We start from the raw sequence: 16,739 nt of genomic DNA, 5'->3' as shown, positions 1-16,739 counted from the left end.
CGTCTTAGACAAATGCAAATGTAATTTTATAAATTGCAAATGTAAGTCAAAGGTGACAGGAGACCATGAGCTATGAAATACACCAAGAAAAAGTGATCTGAGAACGTGGGAAGCGTGCCCAGAGAGGGTGCTAGGAACGTCCCACAAAAAAAAAAAAAAAAAAAAAAAAAAGAACAATATCTTCTAAATGAAAAAGTATCTAGTTAAACCCTTCATGGGACATGGCCCGCACCTGAGAAGTTTCCACTTAAACTGACAGAACAGTAAGCAAGGCATAGAAACAGACACAAAAGAAGGGGAAATCGGTCAGATGGCAAAAAGTTGCATTCCCACATCTCCTCCCAGGGTAGGCTGACTCAGGCCCCCCAAAAGATGTCCACGTTGCTCATCCCTGGCAGGTGGCTACGTCACTGTATGTGGCAGAAGAGATTTTGCAGAGGTGATAGAGTCAAGGGTCTTGAAGTGGGAAAATGACCCTGGGTTATCCAGGTGGGCCTGAAGAAGCCACAGGGGTGCTTGTAAGACGAAGGCAGGGGGGTCGGAACAGAGTCTGAAGGTGATGTGACGAGGGGACCAGAGACTGGAAAAGGCCACACTGCTGGCTTCGACGACGAGCCGAGGACTGCAGGTGCCCCCAGGGGTTAGGAAAGGCAGGGAAATTGACTCCCCCAGCACCTCCAGAGGGGGTGCAGCCCGGAAGATCCATTTCGACGGATCTGACCTCCAGAACTGCAGGACAATACATTTGTGTTGCTTTAAGCCGCTAAGCTCGTGGCAATTGTTATAGGGGCAGTAGGAAACTGATACACCTCCATCAGCTTTTGTTTTTTAAACTTGGTTGGCAGCAGAAATAGACTTAAAACCAGTCAGACTGTTCTCTGCTCCTCGTTCTACCCTCCTGTTTTCAGTTGACAGATGATCTTAATTCTCTTAACCTTCACTGAGTGGTCGGTTTCGTAAGTTTCCTTCCCTGGACAGCTGTGTGTTCAAATATTGCTCCTCCCCTCCTGGGCCCCAGAGCTCAAACCAGACCAGACAATGTCCTACCGCCTTTGTTTTTACATAGATAAACATACATATGTACATATGTTTCATGTTTATGGCATAGGCCACCTGTGAATTACTCTCTCCCTGGAGTCAGGGGTATGAGAGTCACAGCTGGGTTCTTTTTTTTTTTTTTTTTTATCAAATTAGTAATTAGCAACTACTTAAACATCAATTGAGCAACTATAAAATTGTCCAGAGTAGTCACAGTTTTTGATTTAAAATCATCTAAGAATTCCTAAAAAAGTTCAGAAGAATGAACTCATCACCTACCCCTAAACGGGGCTTCCCTTTCTAATAACCGTATTTTGTCAGTAGCACAATTATTCTCTAAACCCCCGGGCTCAGCTAGGTTATCTGTGATCCTCCCTTCTGTCCTTCTTCCTGTCATTCAGCTGTCCCATTCACTTTCTGTCGGCCCTTTCCTTCAAGGCCCGTTCTTGCACCACCAGGAGAGAGATGAAGATAATTCCTGATGCTACCCAGTTCCCTGTTGTAGATCCATTCTGAGATTTGGCTTCAATGTCCTCTCAACCTGAAGATAACTAGGAAAAATTAAGAGAAACCACACGTTTCCTAGCTAACTAAATGGCTCGCTCAACACATAGAATCATGCATGTATTTGGTGCTCACCGCAATCCTGTGAGGACGGTGTTATTGTTACCTCCACCTTGTAGATGAGAAAACTGAGTAAGACACAGAGAAGTTAGGACATTTGCCCAGATTCACCCAGTAAATGATAGAGGTAGGATTCAACCCAATGTCATTTCAGCTTCTGGGCTTTTAATCACTATACAATGTTGCTTCTTTCATGTGGCTCAGATATTCTAATTAGCAGTTATATGCATCTGGTAAACAGAAATGGGGGGAAAAAAGTAATTATTTCTTAAAGATTGCTGTGTAGTAATCAAAACTTTTTGAAAGATGGTGTTAATGGAAGAATAAATATTTTTAAAAGTAACAACATAAACTTGTGGGTCTATAACCAAAGTTCATTTAAAAAGTATTAATATTTCAGATAAAATAAAATGAAGATGATATGTAAATTTTAAGCTCCAACTCACTAACTATGTGCCTTGCACAAGTCACCAAAACAGCTTGGAATTTTTTTTCATTTATAAAGAAGGAATTGGTCTGTTAGCCTACACCTACTTAGAATCAGTCTGTGATTCTAAATCAGTCAAATGATGAAGGGAAAAGAAAAAATCATATCCCATGTAAGGAAAAGCATCTATCAATTCAGTGTAATAGACTTTTATTGTGTGCCTCTGCGCAACCAAAATTGTGCTGGGCACTCATTCCTCGATTGTCACAGTGCCGGCTGTCTATGCCATTCTTTCCTTTCTCTTAAGCTGGTGTCCCTTTAATAACATGTGTTCCGCAAGTGGCCAGCGTTAGTTACATGTCCCTTCCCCTCGGCTGCAGTCCAGCCATCTGCACTCACATCTCAGGATAATTACAAACACCAGGGCCCCATCTGGACCAGGAAGGGAGATAAAAGCTGAACTATATTTAGTGCATCCGGAAAATTAAAGAGGAGAGGGCAATTTAAAAAAAATAACGTTTTTTTGAACCTGCAGAAGAGAATTTCAATAAAATCCCAACTTACATTTTCCTATATCTTTCTAGCTAAATGAGAAAGTATATGGTTACCTGGTCGCCCGTGGTATGACACTGCAGTTACTAAAGGTCAGAGTTACCCGTGGAGCTCAGAAATGCTGGTAGATCCTACTCCTGGGGAGTTGGTTCATTGGACATGTAAGGAAATACAAAATAATAACCATGCTGCACATATAATTGCCGGGTTATTTTTATCCGTAATAGCTAAAATGAAAGAAAATACTGGTTCAGACCTCGATGTTGGACCAAGCTCAGATTCGGGTCAGTCTGAGCTTTACCCCCTAGCCTGAAAACCATCCGCAAGGGGAAAAATTATGCAGGACAACAGAAAACACCTCTCAGGTCTCTGGTCACCAAAAAGGTAGTCAGCAGGAGGAAGGCAAAGCTAGGAAGACACTTCTCAAACCAAGGGTACAGTGTGAAGGAGTTGTTTCGTTTTTTAGACCAGGATCATTAGCTTCCTGAAGAACCTTTACTAACATGGAGTCTGAGTTGATAGAGGACCCGGGGCTCATTAGGGGACGGTCACAGACGGCTGTACGCGTCCAGACACACAGGAGGTTATTCCTGAGGGAACAGCCAACCTGGTGGACTAGGTAAGAGCCACTGTGAGGTCTGTATATCCTGAGAAGGTGGACTGTCCCTGTCCCCGTGTAAATGCCCAGGGAACACCCAGCTGACGCAGCCGATGTGCTCGTGTGCAGCCACGTGGGACTGGCTCCCCGATGGACAATCGCGGTGTCCACCCACTGGGCACGCCTGCTGCCCAGGCACGGGAAATGCCGTGTGTGAGGAGGCCCTGTTTGCGTGGCCCACACATAATCCTGCTGCTGCAAAATCTAACGACAATCCGGGAAGATTTGCTGTCTTGGCTTTTCCTCCTGGGTCTCACAGATGCCAATAGAAACAGTAGATGAACTAACAAGAGAACGGGGAAGGGCAGGGGGGAGAGTCGAGGGGCTCTTCCCAACAAGGTGAAAATGTTTAAAAGGCTGTGAAGAAATAAGGTGAATAACAGAAACACTGGTGAGGCAAGACAAAGAGGAAAAAGAAAAATGCGTGTCATGAGATTCATCCAAGTAGGAGAAAATCTTCAGGCAGTTGTTAAGAAATTGGATGAACAAAATAGACATTGATGGAGTTAAAACAAGGGTCTTCATACGACACCATCAAAGGTTGGGTGGCTCAAAGGGATCCTTGCTGATCCCCCAAGGTAAAAAGGCCCCAAACAATTCCCTTCTATTTACCCCAGTTTGGAGAAATTTGAAAAGCTAGAAGACAAAGATTACAAGGAAGAAACTTAACCCACAATTCCTTGGAGCAAAAGTCAGCTCATTCATTCAAGATAAAGATTGACAAAGGGGTTGGTGTGACTGGGCCAGACCCACTGCTGAGAACCCAAAGCTTTTTGCAGAAAAATGGAGAAATGGTCAGGGAGTAGAGAAGACAATTTTCCAGGATTCCGAGATACAGGAGTCTCATGGACTGTAGTAAAGTCCCATTGGCAAAGCCCTGAGTTGGGATACAATTAGTTTGAGAGAACATAAAAATTTAAAGGTTGATAAAAGCTGGAATGTCTAAACAGGCTGAGTGTGAAGTGGTTGTGTCTCTTTTACCCTATTCCGTTATGGGGATGAACATCGTATTTGACTGGGGGATGGTTCCCCTACCTACTATTGGGAAACAGAAGACATGTAAATCTGCCCTCTAAACAAAGCTAATTGGAAATGCTAAATGGGAACCAATAAGATTGCCCAAACCCAAACAGTACAGAGTAGAAGCCGGAGCGCTCGTGTAGACAAACTCTGTCTGACAGCCCTGCATGGAGCGTAGACCGGAACTTACGGCAAAAGCCTGTGAGCATCTCCCAGGGACGACAGCTGGGACTTTGGACTAGAGAATTTCCACCTGAGGGACGATTAGTAGCTTGTTAGGGGATGTTAATTGAAACTGCTTCTATGACTCAAGGACATAAATCTTCAAACCTGAAATACCCATGACATCTTGGTGATGTCGGAGAAAAACTCTAACGGGGATGGCGGTGCCCAGAAGAGGTCCATGATGAAATGGAAATGGTTCCTACAGGATCCTGCTACCTGGGAAGTGCGAGGAGGAGATACAAGCAGGGAGCCTTTTTCTCTTGTAGGACCAACTCTGGAACTGTGTGAGGAACCGCTGAATTCTCTCATCGCTTGGACAGTGCCCTAGAAACAGCAGTTGACTAAGTGCCGGAGTTGCACGGTTTGTAGATTGCAGTTCCGAACCAAGTAACAGACGGCTGCCACTCTGATCAAAGATAAAAACAGATCAGCCCTGCAGGCTGGTTTCCTAGCGATGATGGAAGGTAAAAGCCCCAAGGTTTCGGTGTTTGCTGACTCGAGGGCGGTGGCCAATTGCCTGGCCATGTGTCCAGGCAGGGTGGAGGGTGCCCGTATGGGGCACAGCCCTGTGGAAATTGCTATGGGAATTTGAGGGGTTCATTAGAGTGGGACGTGTCAGTAGCCATTAGAACTTCCTTATAGGTTCAAAAAGTCATTGGAATCAACAAGCAGATACTCCTGTGTACCTGCCTGTGGTGCCACCTGGGCCCATGACATGAGTGACTATTGGTGCAGCCCAGCAAGGCAGAGATGGGCTCAATCTGGACATATTCTTCCCGCACGCTTTGTGGCACGAATGCCGGTGAGAACGGCTCTGTCTGTCAGTAAGAGAGAGGAAGACGGCTGACGGATGGGTCTTGTCAGGACCAGACACTGACTCTGAGCTGGGCTCTGCTTACCGGGCGTTAGATGCAAATGCTCAAAATACTCTGAAAAGAACCAAAAGAGAAGATATTGCACCAATGTGGACAGCCCAGCTGTCATTTCCTCAGACCAGGGAACACACTGCACAACCCGTAATGTCCAACCATGGGCAGAGATATCCTCTGCAGAGGAGTAATTTGACAGAGAGGTGGAATGAGCAATTGAAACATCGATTGTCTGGAACCAGGGGAGACAAAGGCATGAAGCTGCCAAACGTGCCTTCATGAGTGTGTGCTCACACTCAGTATGAATGGGATTAGAATAACCCCGCTAGATATTCCTCTGTTTTTTTGGTAGATCTAGGAAGAGTGGGTAGGGAAGGATGCTGGAATGACTATGCAATTCTTGCCAAGAGGGGAGGATGCTATTGTAACTACTATACATTTTCTTTCTTTCCCACATCACCTCAACTTTTCTTCCACCTACCAGATGTCAGGCTCACGGGACCCAAGCCGCAACCGTAAGTGCTGGGAGAAGGGAAGGTTCCTGAGGGCCTGTTGGGGTGGAATGTGCCTCACCCATGTGGCAAAATGGGGTTGACAATGGTTGTAGCTGTATTGCCTGGTGGCAAAAATAGCCCGCGAGTTCTGCACCTGTTTAATGCTGCCCTGCATGGGGGGACAGACTGAAGGAGAGGTGGACCAGTATTGCCACCTGCACCTAGACCAGCCCAGTGGCCAAACCCCCAAGGTGGAAAACTTTAGGTACAAATGAGGAGAAGGGGGAACAGTAACTGAGGGTAAAGGAACGAATAAATGGGTTAGAAATGAAGGAAATCTAATATCACACCAACACTTCAAAAGAGGCTCCGAGTAAGAGACGATGCTGTGTGTGAGCTTGGTCATCACAGATGCCGGCAAGGGCGAAGCCGGGTATTGCCGAGACCGTTCCTGCTTTTGGAACCAACAACATGGAACGGAAGCCTGGAACCCCGAGTAGCCTCTCCCTGGGAGATGTTTTATGCGATACAGTGATGGACCGGACTAATTATTAATGACCAAATGAAATTCTAGTGAAGAGCTGGTATCTTTTGACTTTTATGATCATTTTGCTGTAAGGGGTTCATGCCCAGAGGCCAAGGGTTGGACTCTCTCTTAGCATGATAACAAATACGTATGTGGTCTCTGCCACCAGCTCCTGGCACAGAGCTCCTCAAACTTTTGTCATTTCCAGAGTGACAGGAGTGCTGGGAGCAGCTGTTGTTCTAATATTTGGTTTTTGACCCCTGTTCTTGACACAGAGCTCCTAAATCCCTTGGAATTTCCTGGGTAATAGGAGTGTCTTTTGCTCTGATGAGGTGACTCTTATTGGGCTTCTTGTCACCAGGAAGACCAAGCCGTGATTAGAAGCTCAGAGCTTTTCAGCCCCAGCCCCATCCTCTGAGGGCGGCAGGGGCACCGGAGATTGAGTTAATAATCAAAGATGCCTCCGTGATGAAGCCTCCATAAAAATCTCTAAAGTACAGGGTTTGGAGCGCGTCTGGGTGGGTCACCAAGAGCACAGCCAGGCGTGGGGAGGGCGGCTCGGCCAGAGAAGTCACGGAAGCGCAAACCCCTCCCCGTAGACCTTGCCCTGTGCACCCTTCATCTGGCTGTTCATCTGTGTCCTTTGTAATCTCCTTTATTGTAAATCAGAACATGTTTCCCTCAGTCTTGTGAGCCATTACAGCAAATTATTGGACCCAAGGAGGGGGTTGCAGGAACCCCCAATTCGTAGCTGAATTTGGGATCAGCATCTGAAGTGGGGGGCAGTCTCGTGGGACGGAGCCTTAACCGTGGGGTGTGACGTTAACTCCAGGTGCAGATACTGTCAGAATCAAACTGAATTGTAGGATACCCAATTGGTGCCTGCAGAAAACTGAAGAATTTCTTGGTGTGAAAATTCACCTATTTGGTGTCAGAACTGAAGCATGGTGTGAGAAAAGGGGAAAAAAAGTTTGCTTTTCCCATTTAGTGTAAAATGCAAACCTTGAACAAAGGAAACATTTATTTGCCTAAGATGGAAAAAATTCCCGTCAATCTACATTCATCTTTGTGAAAGAAAAATCACTTCCTCCTACCCAGCTCAGCTGCACGTTCAATTTGTCTGAACAGATCTCTGATTTTAACAAACAATCCATCTGTTATCCAAGTCATAAAAAATATCAGGGTCAACACAATAAAGCAGATTAATAATAAAAAATATATATATCAGGAGTGCGTGTGTGTGTGTGTGTGTGTGTGTATGTGTGTGTGTTCTAGTGACATATACTTGTTTTGGACTTTGGAGATTCAGAAGCAAGATCTCAGACTCCAGAGTCTCGTAATCCAGAGAGCATCGGGCCATCTGAGAAAGTCTTCAGTGTGACCTGCCTCGTTGACCTCGTCCCAAAGTGCACAGGTCATTTGGTCCCACACTCCTGTTGTCTAGGTATCTCTTGTAAACTGTCACTTAAAATAAATTACTGAAATACAGGAAGCAACTTTTTTAATGGAATATCTTGATTCTTACTAAACTTTCTGAATTCCCTAAACAAGTACCTCATCAAGAAAGATGCTCTGCACAAAAAATATCAAAAAGTGACCAAAACAGAGCCACACACTTCACTAACCATAATAAACGCCTGCAGAGTGGAGCTCTGTGCCTTCGTGATTTCATGCCATAACTCTTCTTCTGACTCTAATGTGACAGTTCCAGTAGTTTTCTAGAATGTAGAGTTTTAAAGATCTAAGCGATCTGCACAGATGGGCCAGGTGCTGTTTAAATGTCTGGCAGTTGAGAAGGAAAACATGAAGAATGTCGAATCGTGGTCTTAGCTTCGTGTGCTGTTCACGAAACCAACAGGACCATCAAGTATCTACTGTCCAAAGTATTCAAAAACTGCTTGGCTGAATCCTTTAGGCACTGAAATATTTCGCTTTTGAGAAGAAAATGTCAGCTTAAACTATTTCACCTGGACGTGACAACCGAGTAGCATGCCTTGCCAAGAGACACCCCATTTGGGCTTTCCTGGAGCTCGTCAGAGTCAATAAACCCGAGGGCACACAGGCGTCAGCCGTGGTGATGGCGCGCACTTCCTGTAATGAGGCTGACCACACCTGCACGTCTTCCAGGCAAGGCCCAATCTCTCATGCCTGGGCTGGAGGCGAGCCATCTGTCCCCGCTGTCGCTGGAAATCGCAGTTGCTGGGCACCCGTGTGCCCGACACGGATCATGCAGTGGGCGGTCTCCACCGCACCTCCAAGAATGGCCAGTGCTCCAGGATTTACCCAGATGACGGATGGAAAGCGGTTGATCATGTAAAGGCTTAGAAATGCTGACTTCCCTTCCGTGTCCTGGCCTCGAGGATGACAGCGTGTCACCGTCAGGGCACAGGACAAGTCTCCCCGTGGGGAGGATTCAGCAGGGCGCGGCTGGGCCGCCCTCTCCCACAGGGGAAAATGTAACACAGTACGAGAGTCCTCAGTGGCGCCCCCAAAGTCAGGTGTGTCTGTGCCTGTCCTTGGTCCCTTGGTTCACTTTTTCCTCGCTGCCCTCAAGGAACTGAAGCTCTTGAGGTAAGAGAACAACACTAAGTTAACTGGAAACAAAGTACGAGAATCATAGTCTGTTAGATTCTATTTAATTCATCCTCAGGTTGTACAAGAAACGGACGTCATCCTTTTCCTTCATGGAATTCACCAGTGTAAAAACGGAATCACTTTCGACTGCACGTTAATATACACTTTTTACAAATTGGGACTATATTCTGAATTTTTCACAAGTCCTTTAAAGAAATATGGGGTGCTCAATTAAGTCCATTGAGATCAAAAGCGGCAGAAAGAAAACTGCACATTTAATCTATCGCTTCTTTTGAGTTACATCCAGAGCTTGGTTCCCTGGCCTTCCTGTATGACTTAGATGAGATGAAAATTAGAAGGAAAATGGAATCTTTTCTCAAAATAAATGGTGTCCAAATTCAGAATTAAAAGGTAGTGGAAGGCCAGGTGTGCTGGCTCACGACTATAATCCCAACACTTTGGGAGGCTGAGGCAGGAGGATGGCTTGAGCCCAGGAGTTGGAGGTTGCTGTGAGCTAGGCTGACGCCACAGCACTCTAGCCTGGGTAACAGAGTGAGACTCTGTCTCAAAAAAAAAAAAAGAGTTGGTATGTTTTTTTAAAAACAAATGCATGTTGAATGAATTATGTATAAAATGGTAAAAAAAAAATACTATACTATTTTACAATTCATCTTTATTAATTAAAAAAAGATGAGGTTATTATGAGAAAGAATGAAAAGAAATGAGTTTTATCAAAGGCCTTGGCACATAATTGACTGACTTAAATTGTCTTTCCTTGACTCCCTACAAAGAGGAAAAGGAGGATGGAAGGAAATTAATTATTTATGAGGGGTTTACCTGCTAAAAACTAGTCACCTTATATATATTATTTCATTTTTTTTCTTACAGCACCTCTCCTTGGCAAGATAAAAATCTTCATTTACAGAGGAGGAAATGAAGCTCAGAGAGGGTTAGTGACTTCCCCAAGTTTACACAGCTGGGAAATAATAGGAGCGGAGTTGTGACCACTGTTCTTTCCTCCCCACGACACTGTAGTTCCGATGCTGATATCAAGCAAGGTAGAGACTGTGAACCGACATCTTTCCTTACTCTGCATTTTCTTCCTGCTCCTAAAACACGTAATTCTGGGAATAACTTTCTCAGACAGTCAGAAACAATCAGGCTTTCACCGTCTTTACCCTCTGGGTGACTCAGCCTCCAAAGCTGTGCAGACCCAGCGTTTATCTGAGAACTGACTGGAACTTTAAAGGAAGAAGGAGAGAGGAACCTGCTACCCCTGGGCCCAGCCACGCCCTGGTTCCTGTTGCTATTGACAGATCCTGACCCAATTAATCAAACTTTCGCTCCTCCACGCTCTCAGGGAGTGGTACAGACAAAAGCCATTAACACGGGCCCCAGAGACACACGTAATCTCTGTCCCTAGATACCATCCATCCCATCATAGTGTGCAGTGTTTGCTGGAGAAGGAGAAACAAATTAGATAACCTTTCAGGGCCCTTTCAAAATGTGAGATTCTGGCATCTGAAAGTGTTAGGATTGATGGCCGAGGATTCAGCCCAGGCTGAATGGAAGAAGGAAGAGAAGGAGGCAACCAGTTAGAACAGGGCAGGGAACTCACCGCAGCAGCAACTGTGAGCTGTGCCCCAGGCAGTTCTATTTCCTAAAGCTCCACCACGGCCAAGGGGATCCCGTCGCTAGAAACAAAAGACGACTCAGCTCTTGGACAAGATTTTCCCGCTGAAGGTACAGCAGCGCTGGAGTTTCTCGTCCACCTTTTCTCCTCTCCTGATCCCCCCTCCCTCTCCCTCGGCAGGAATCCCTCTGTACTTAGCAGCCTGCACTGTCTTCCACCGTGGCCTAAATCGTCACTGCCCACATCATCTCATTGTCACTCTTCCCAGTCCCTCGGGGAAGCAGAGGAAACGCCAGGCTGGCCTGGGAGCCGTCCTGTCTCCATGTGCTCACGTTTATTCACGCGTCCGTGCAACAGAGTGTTTGTGGGGTGCCTCGTACATGCCAAGTACAGATGATCTTTTTAGTCATTCAATTATTTAGGCAAAAGGGGGAAAAATCTTCCCCCTGAGCAAATCCCTTCAGTCCGCAGGGTCAGGAGTGGATGGGCCCTGGAGAAGTTACGAGAGAACCACATGCAGGACGTGGTGCCCAGGAGATTAGCTGTGGTCGGAAACTCGGAGGTCTCCCTCCTTGCTTGTCCCTGAGAGATAACACAGACCACACAGAGATGTCCTAGCACCAGCCACACTGCGGGGCCCTCTCCCTGGGGGTCTGTGCACACGAGGGCCTGTCCCCTCGGCCTAGAAGGCCTCCGTCTCTCTCCTCTTCCTGCCTAGACCTGGCTGACACCTCTGTCCTTTTAGGCTTGGTTCACACATCACCCCTGTAGCCGCTAGTAAAGTTTTCCCTGACTATCCAACGCTCCTAGGAGGGTCCGCCCACTTCTGTGCTTCTTAGTCCTTTGTGTATTAATTCCTTCATAGTGGATTACAACGCTGAGCATTAATTTTTTTCTTATTTATCTCTCTAACTGGGCTGAAATTTCCTTGGGAACAAGGCCTGGTGTGCTTAGGGTCAGTACACAGATTTGAAAGGCCATCCGGAGAAATAATAGATACTGTTTCATTAATAAGAATCAAAACAAAGTTTTTCTTAGTGATTTTCTCCTCCAAGTTTTATTCAATAGACGACTCCCTTTCCTACATTATACAGTTTGATGGCAATATTTTCGATTATGTCACAGACTATCAGTTATATGTTTATATTCCTACATCTCACCTTCAAATTCACACTTATTCCCAGAAAGCCGGATGTCAAACCCAACTGCCGCTCTCTCTCTAGGCTTCTTTGATGACCCTGTATTCATTTCTATTGAGCTGTCACTCGCTCAAGTTAATCTCACAGTCTTTGTTCACTTGTGCTTCTCTTTTCTCTACAATTAGCTCAAGGCTGAGCTCATGCTTTTGAGACAGGCTGAACTGACTTAATCCTGCAGACCTAAGGCCCTGACCCCCTCTGTCTGGTGTTTCCAAAGGTTCAATACTCTCAAAAGAAGATTCATTGATTAGTAGCCCTGCTTAGTATCTGCCTTTTTGCTCTAAATGCGCTCCTTATTTGACCCACATAAATCAGAGAAGATGGGAAAAAATGGAATGTTTAGTAAAATAAAAATAAATTTTTAAAACAAATAAAATTGCTAACAAATAAAAATTTAAAATAAATTCTAAAATAATGAATAGCAAATTTTTAAAAATCACCTTTCCCCTTTACTTTCTGTAACCCCTAAAATTCCCAGCGTTGGTCCACCCATGCCATGGTGGGAAGCCCTGGGTGTGAAGGATGGATTCAGCACATCACGCCACTAGACACCAGGGGCAGCCTTTCTAGGCTGACACAGAAGTCAGATCATGCCGGACACCTACAACAGTAACGGGTTTGTGGCACTTTACTAACTCTGAAAATTCTTTGTCAGAAGCTGAGTATTAGTTACTCATTTACTCCCCATGTTATTATAATTTGGCAGAGACTGTGAACTTGATACTAAGACTAGTCAACACCAATGAACAAAAATAATAATAATCACATTGGTGGCTTTGTATTATGGTGACAACTTTTTGGAAATCATGGTAATAACACTTTTTATTTCAGAATACTTCCATCTTTTTCCAAAGAGCAACATTTACTTCAGACAAACATCAGGCCAGGGACAGTGGCTCATCCCTATAATCCCAGCACTCTGGGAGGCCGGGGCAGGAGAATTGCTTGAGCCCAGGAGTTTGAGACCAACCTGAGCAACACAACAAGACCCCAAGTCTACAAAAAGTTTTTTTAAGAAATTAGCCGGGTGTGGTGTTGCACACCTGTAGTCCCAACTACTGAGAACACTGAGGCAGGAGGATCGCTTAAGCCCAGGAGTTTGAGGTTGTAGTGAGCTATGATGATGCCACGGCACTCTAGCCCAGGCAACAGAGCGAGACCCTGTCTCAAAAACAAACAAACAAACAAACAAAGCCAAAACTTGTTTGGAGAAATTCACAAGCTGTGAAAATAAAACTAATTTTCAAACGAAGCCTAAAATTCAAGGTTGAAAATCATGGGTGAAAATAAAACCTTCAATTGACTCAGTTGTTTCATTTTTATTGACCATAAGATTCCCACCCTGCAGTACAGGTTTCAATATGCCAGAGGGTGGCAATTGTGTGGTGGTGGCCATTCGTTGCTCAAAGGTTTGGATTATTTGTCTCTATAAATATATAAAGATATGTGAATTCTACTTGGGGTTTTAATAAACAATAGTCTTAAAATCTTAATAAATAAAGAATAGTTTCTATAAATACGTCAAAGTTGACTCAGGCTTAAAACTTCCCTAGACATTGAGAAAAGAATAATTCCTGGGGTTAGATTTTCCCTTACATGAAGTAAATTATGTGTTCTTATACGTCAGTGTTAGACTCACTGGGCAGGCTGCTTCTGCTGTAGCACAGTGGTTTCAGCCCAGGGTTGGGTCCTAGATGGTTATTCATTATTTGACTCATATTTGCTCCCAAGCTTCTAGAAAAAAATAAATTAAGAAAAAGTTCCCTTTAATTGCATCTCTCACTCATCAGTGAAACCAGGTGTATCTTACTTCATGCACGCTAGGTTGGAACTGGAAAAGGTATTAGAGAACAGCCAATCCAAATTTACCTACTCAGTTAGAAAATAGAGTCCTAGGAAAGTAAAATAACTTGCCCAGGAACATAAATTTAGATAATGACAAAACTGAGTCTGACCCTTCCTTTTAACCAGTACTCGTTCCACTACTGATAAAGAATAATATGTTAATCAAATTTTTGTAAAACTGAAGTCTATTTTCAATGCAATATAGAAGTTGCAATGTGACTCTTCAGCAGAACTTTCCATTAAAAATAGATTTGTAATGCATGCTTTTTGCCCTAATTCATTTTATATGGATGTTTAAATATCTTTATCCAAGCACTGAGGCATACTCGTGTTCCTTTTGTAGTTTGGGGAAAAATGCAAAGGTGGGAGCCTGGTGGGCGAGAGAGGTGAGGGTCAGAGTATATCGCACGGCAGGCAGGTTTGCAAGCATTTATTCAAGGAACACTTTCCCCTTCGACTAGACGATCTTAGATCCTCCCATGGGTACATGCTAACAGCTTGACAGCTCCACAATTCCACTCCTCCAAAACATTCCACTCAGATGGCATTGCAAACAGAAATATGATTCTGTTTACAGTGGGAACAGATCGTGAAAAAAATATGTAATAACACACAACAACTGCGGGATTCTCCACATTCCAGTAAATTAAAAGTTTCTGTCAATCTACCAAAAAAAAAAAAAAAAAGCTTGCTTCTTGATCACTCTCTTTAATATTCCACATGAACATTAATTATATCCTGGAGCATAAGAGCTTGCTGTGCATTAAGAGATACATAAAATTACTTTTCTGTGAAGTGTGTTAAAAAAAGATACATAAAGTGATTCAATATTAATGTTGCTAGTGAATAAGATATGAAACAGTAATAGGAATCGTTGAAAGGAATGTCCCACCCATATGTCTCTGTAAACATTATGCATATTTATAAGAACACATAGGGAAACATTAGTGACAATGCCAAACTTTCAACAAACATTTATTGATTACTCACCAAATGCCAAGCAGTACGTCACAGGGTTACCAAATGCCTGGCAAAGTGATGTTGTAATCATTCTAGAGTCAGTTATTCACCAATTAATAAAGTAAGATTTATTTACTACAGGAGAGTACAAAATAATTTCAAATAATAAGTGGGCTAAAGGTATTTGTTAAAATGGTTGAGAACGTCAAGTTGCAATTCTCATAGTTGCGAAAATGGAAAAGAAAATAATTATGCATCGTCTCATATTTAAGGAGCTTTCAGTGCTTTTCAGCTCTCTGCGCTCTATTTCTCAAGCTTTCTATGGAGGAATTAAGAGGAAAGAACAGGCTAACAGCAAGAAATAGTGTCCAGCATTAAAACTATCCTCCTACCCAAGGTTGGGCCAATAGACAATATTGATCCTCTACTTACAATCTAACTATTATGACTGAAGAGCTACAAGTTTCTTTTTTGTGCATTAAAAAATAATAATATGTGCTTTTAACCGCAGGGTATAAGGCTCCCTGGAGGGTTCATTTTCAGTCACTAGACAATATTGTCGGAAACAAATTCATACGCTACAACGTTATCTTCTTAAAAATTATTTTGAGGCTGCTTCCAGATTGGAAGTCACCAGAAAGAAGACCTGGGCTTGTAAGAGACAGAAGTCACAGACGACCCACGGAGCCACACAAGCGTCTACCGCGGTGCCTCGAGGGATGCAGCAGTGCACAAAGGTCACCCTTATTTCCTTTACATAATGAGGGATCAAACGAAAGTTAATCAAATTCATCCATAAAAAGAGGAGAAACATCCCTACTTCTCTGTATCAGGGGGATTGTTGGGTTAAATTTTCTAGCAAGTAAAATATCTGTTCTTCGTCTATTTACTCCATCTCAGTATTGGGGATTCCCTCCGGAACCCTGGCCGGCCTGACAACCAGGCAGTCTTACAGATTTTGCTCCATTTATCTAAGAAAGAATGCGAGCCGATAAATAACCCTGTGTCCCAAGGGCTTCTCTGTGTAGCGATCCGACTGCTTCTGTCTAAACAGCCACGAGCAGTCCCTGCCTCCCTGCAAACCTGTCTCCCTCGCCCAGGCCCCGTACGTTACTAAAGATCAACGTTCATGCGGTTCTGCTCCGTGCCAGACAGTGTTCTGAGCATTTCATAGACATCAATTCATTTGATCCTTACAACCAGCTTGTGAGGTGGACACTTTTAGTATTTCCATTTTACAGATAAGAAAACTGAGATAAAGAGAGGTTAAATAAATTGCCCGAAGCCACACAAACAGTGAGTAGTGGGAGCCAGGATTCAAACCCAGACAGTTTGATGCTGGCACCTACATTCTTAACCATACATTTTTCACTCTGAATAAGCACGTGTAGAATCAGTGTTTCTTTGAAGGAAACGATGTTCTGGATATTAAATGACGTTTAACATATCCTGTGTCGTATCTGTATCTCCTAGCTCAGATCTTCCAAAACCTCTGCGTTGTTTACAGAGAAGAGACCATTCCCAATCTACGAGAAAACACCTGTTTTATCTCAGCTGAGTCACAAACTACCATGCCTCTATTGTCTCCGGGTCTCCTCTCCTGAGTAAAGACTCTCCTTCTCTCCGTCTCTTAAACCAGAACAGCTGGGTGCTCACCTTTCCAGGCATGAGTGCGGCAAAGCTGCGAGTCCTTTGCACATGTTGGCGACGGGCTTCGCTCCTCAGCTTCGAGCACAACTTCCTAACTGCAGACGAGAGTCTGAAACCTTCAACACTGGCTGGGACTGCCCTTCCCTCTGAGGAATATATAGAGGCTCTTCCCGGCCCTCTGTCGCCCTCGGACCAATCCAGAGCCTTGGAGGAAGCTGCAGGCTGAGAGCCCGGGCAGCCGGGCAGGAGGGGAGGCTGGATCTCTCTCTGCTGCAGGCGCTGCTGGGGCATCAGCTCCCCTGCTCCCATCGCATCCTGCTGATCAGGCAGGGCAAGGTCGGCCCCGAAGTGTGCACAGTTCACTAGGGTTTGCATTCGCCGTCTCAGGCCAGCCACAGAGAAGACCTGGGCTTTCTTGTGAGGCAGAGCGCCCTGGGCCACCTCA

The 16,739-nt window shown here is 44.5% G+C and overlaps 1 protein-coding gene across 1 annotated transcript in view; it reads right to left on the bottom strand.

Moving 5' to 3' along the window:
- Positions 1-16,396, bottom strand: part of RGS5 (regulator of G protein signaling 5) — a 52,969-nt gene extending 36,573 nt beyond the window's left edge. Inside the window, exon 1 of the mRNA XM_069479124.1 lies at positions 16,301-16,396. Coding sequence (XP_069335225.1) covers positions 16,301-16,344 — 44 coding nt within the window. The 5' untranslated portion in view covers positions 16,345-16,396. The remainder of the gene's footprint in view (positions 1-16,300) is intronic.
- Positions 16,397-16,739: the final 343 nt, after the last annotated feature.

Source organism: Eulemur rufifrons, chromosome 8 (assembly GCF_041146395.1).
Source record: "Eulemur rufifrons isolate Redbay chromosome 8, OSU_ERuf_1, whole genome shotgun sequence".
Taxonomy (NCBI): Eukaryota; Metazoa; Chordata; class Mammalia; order Primates; family Lemuridae; genus Eulemur; species Eulemur rufifrons.
The sequence above is the reverse complement of the archived record's forward strand: the minus strand, read 5'-3'. Positions and strand labels throughout refer to the sequence as shown.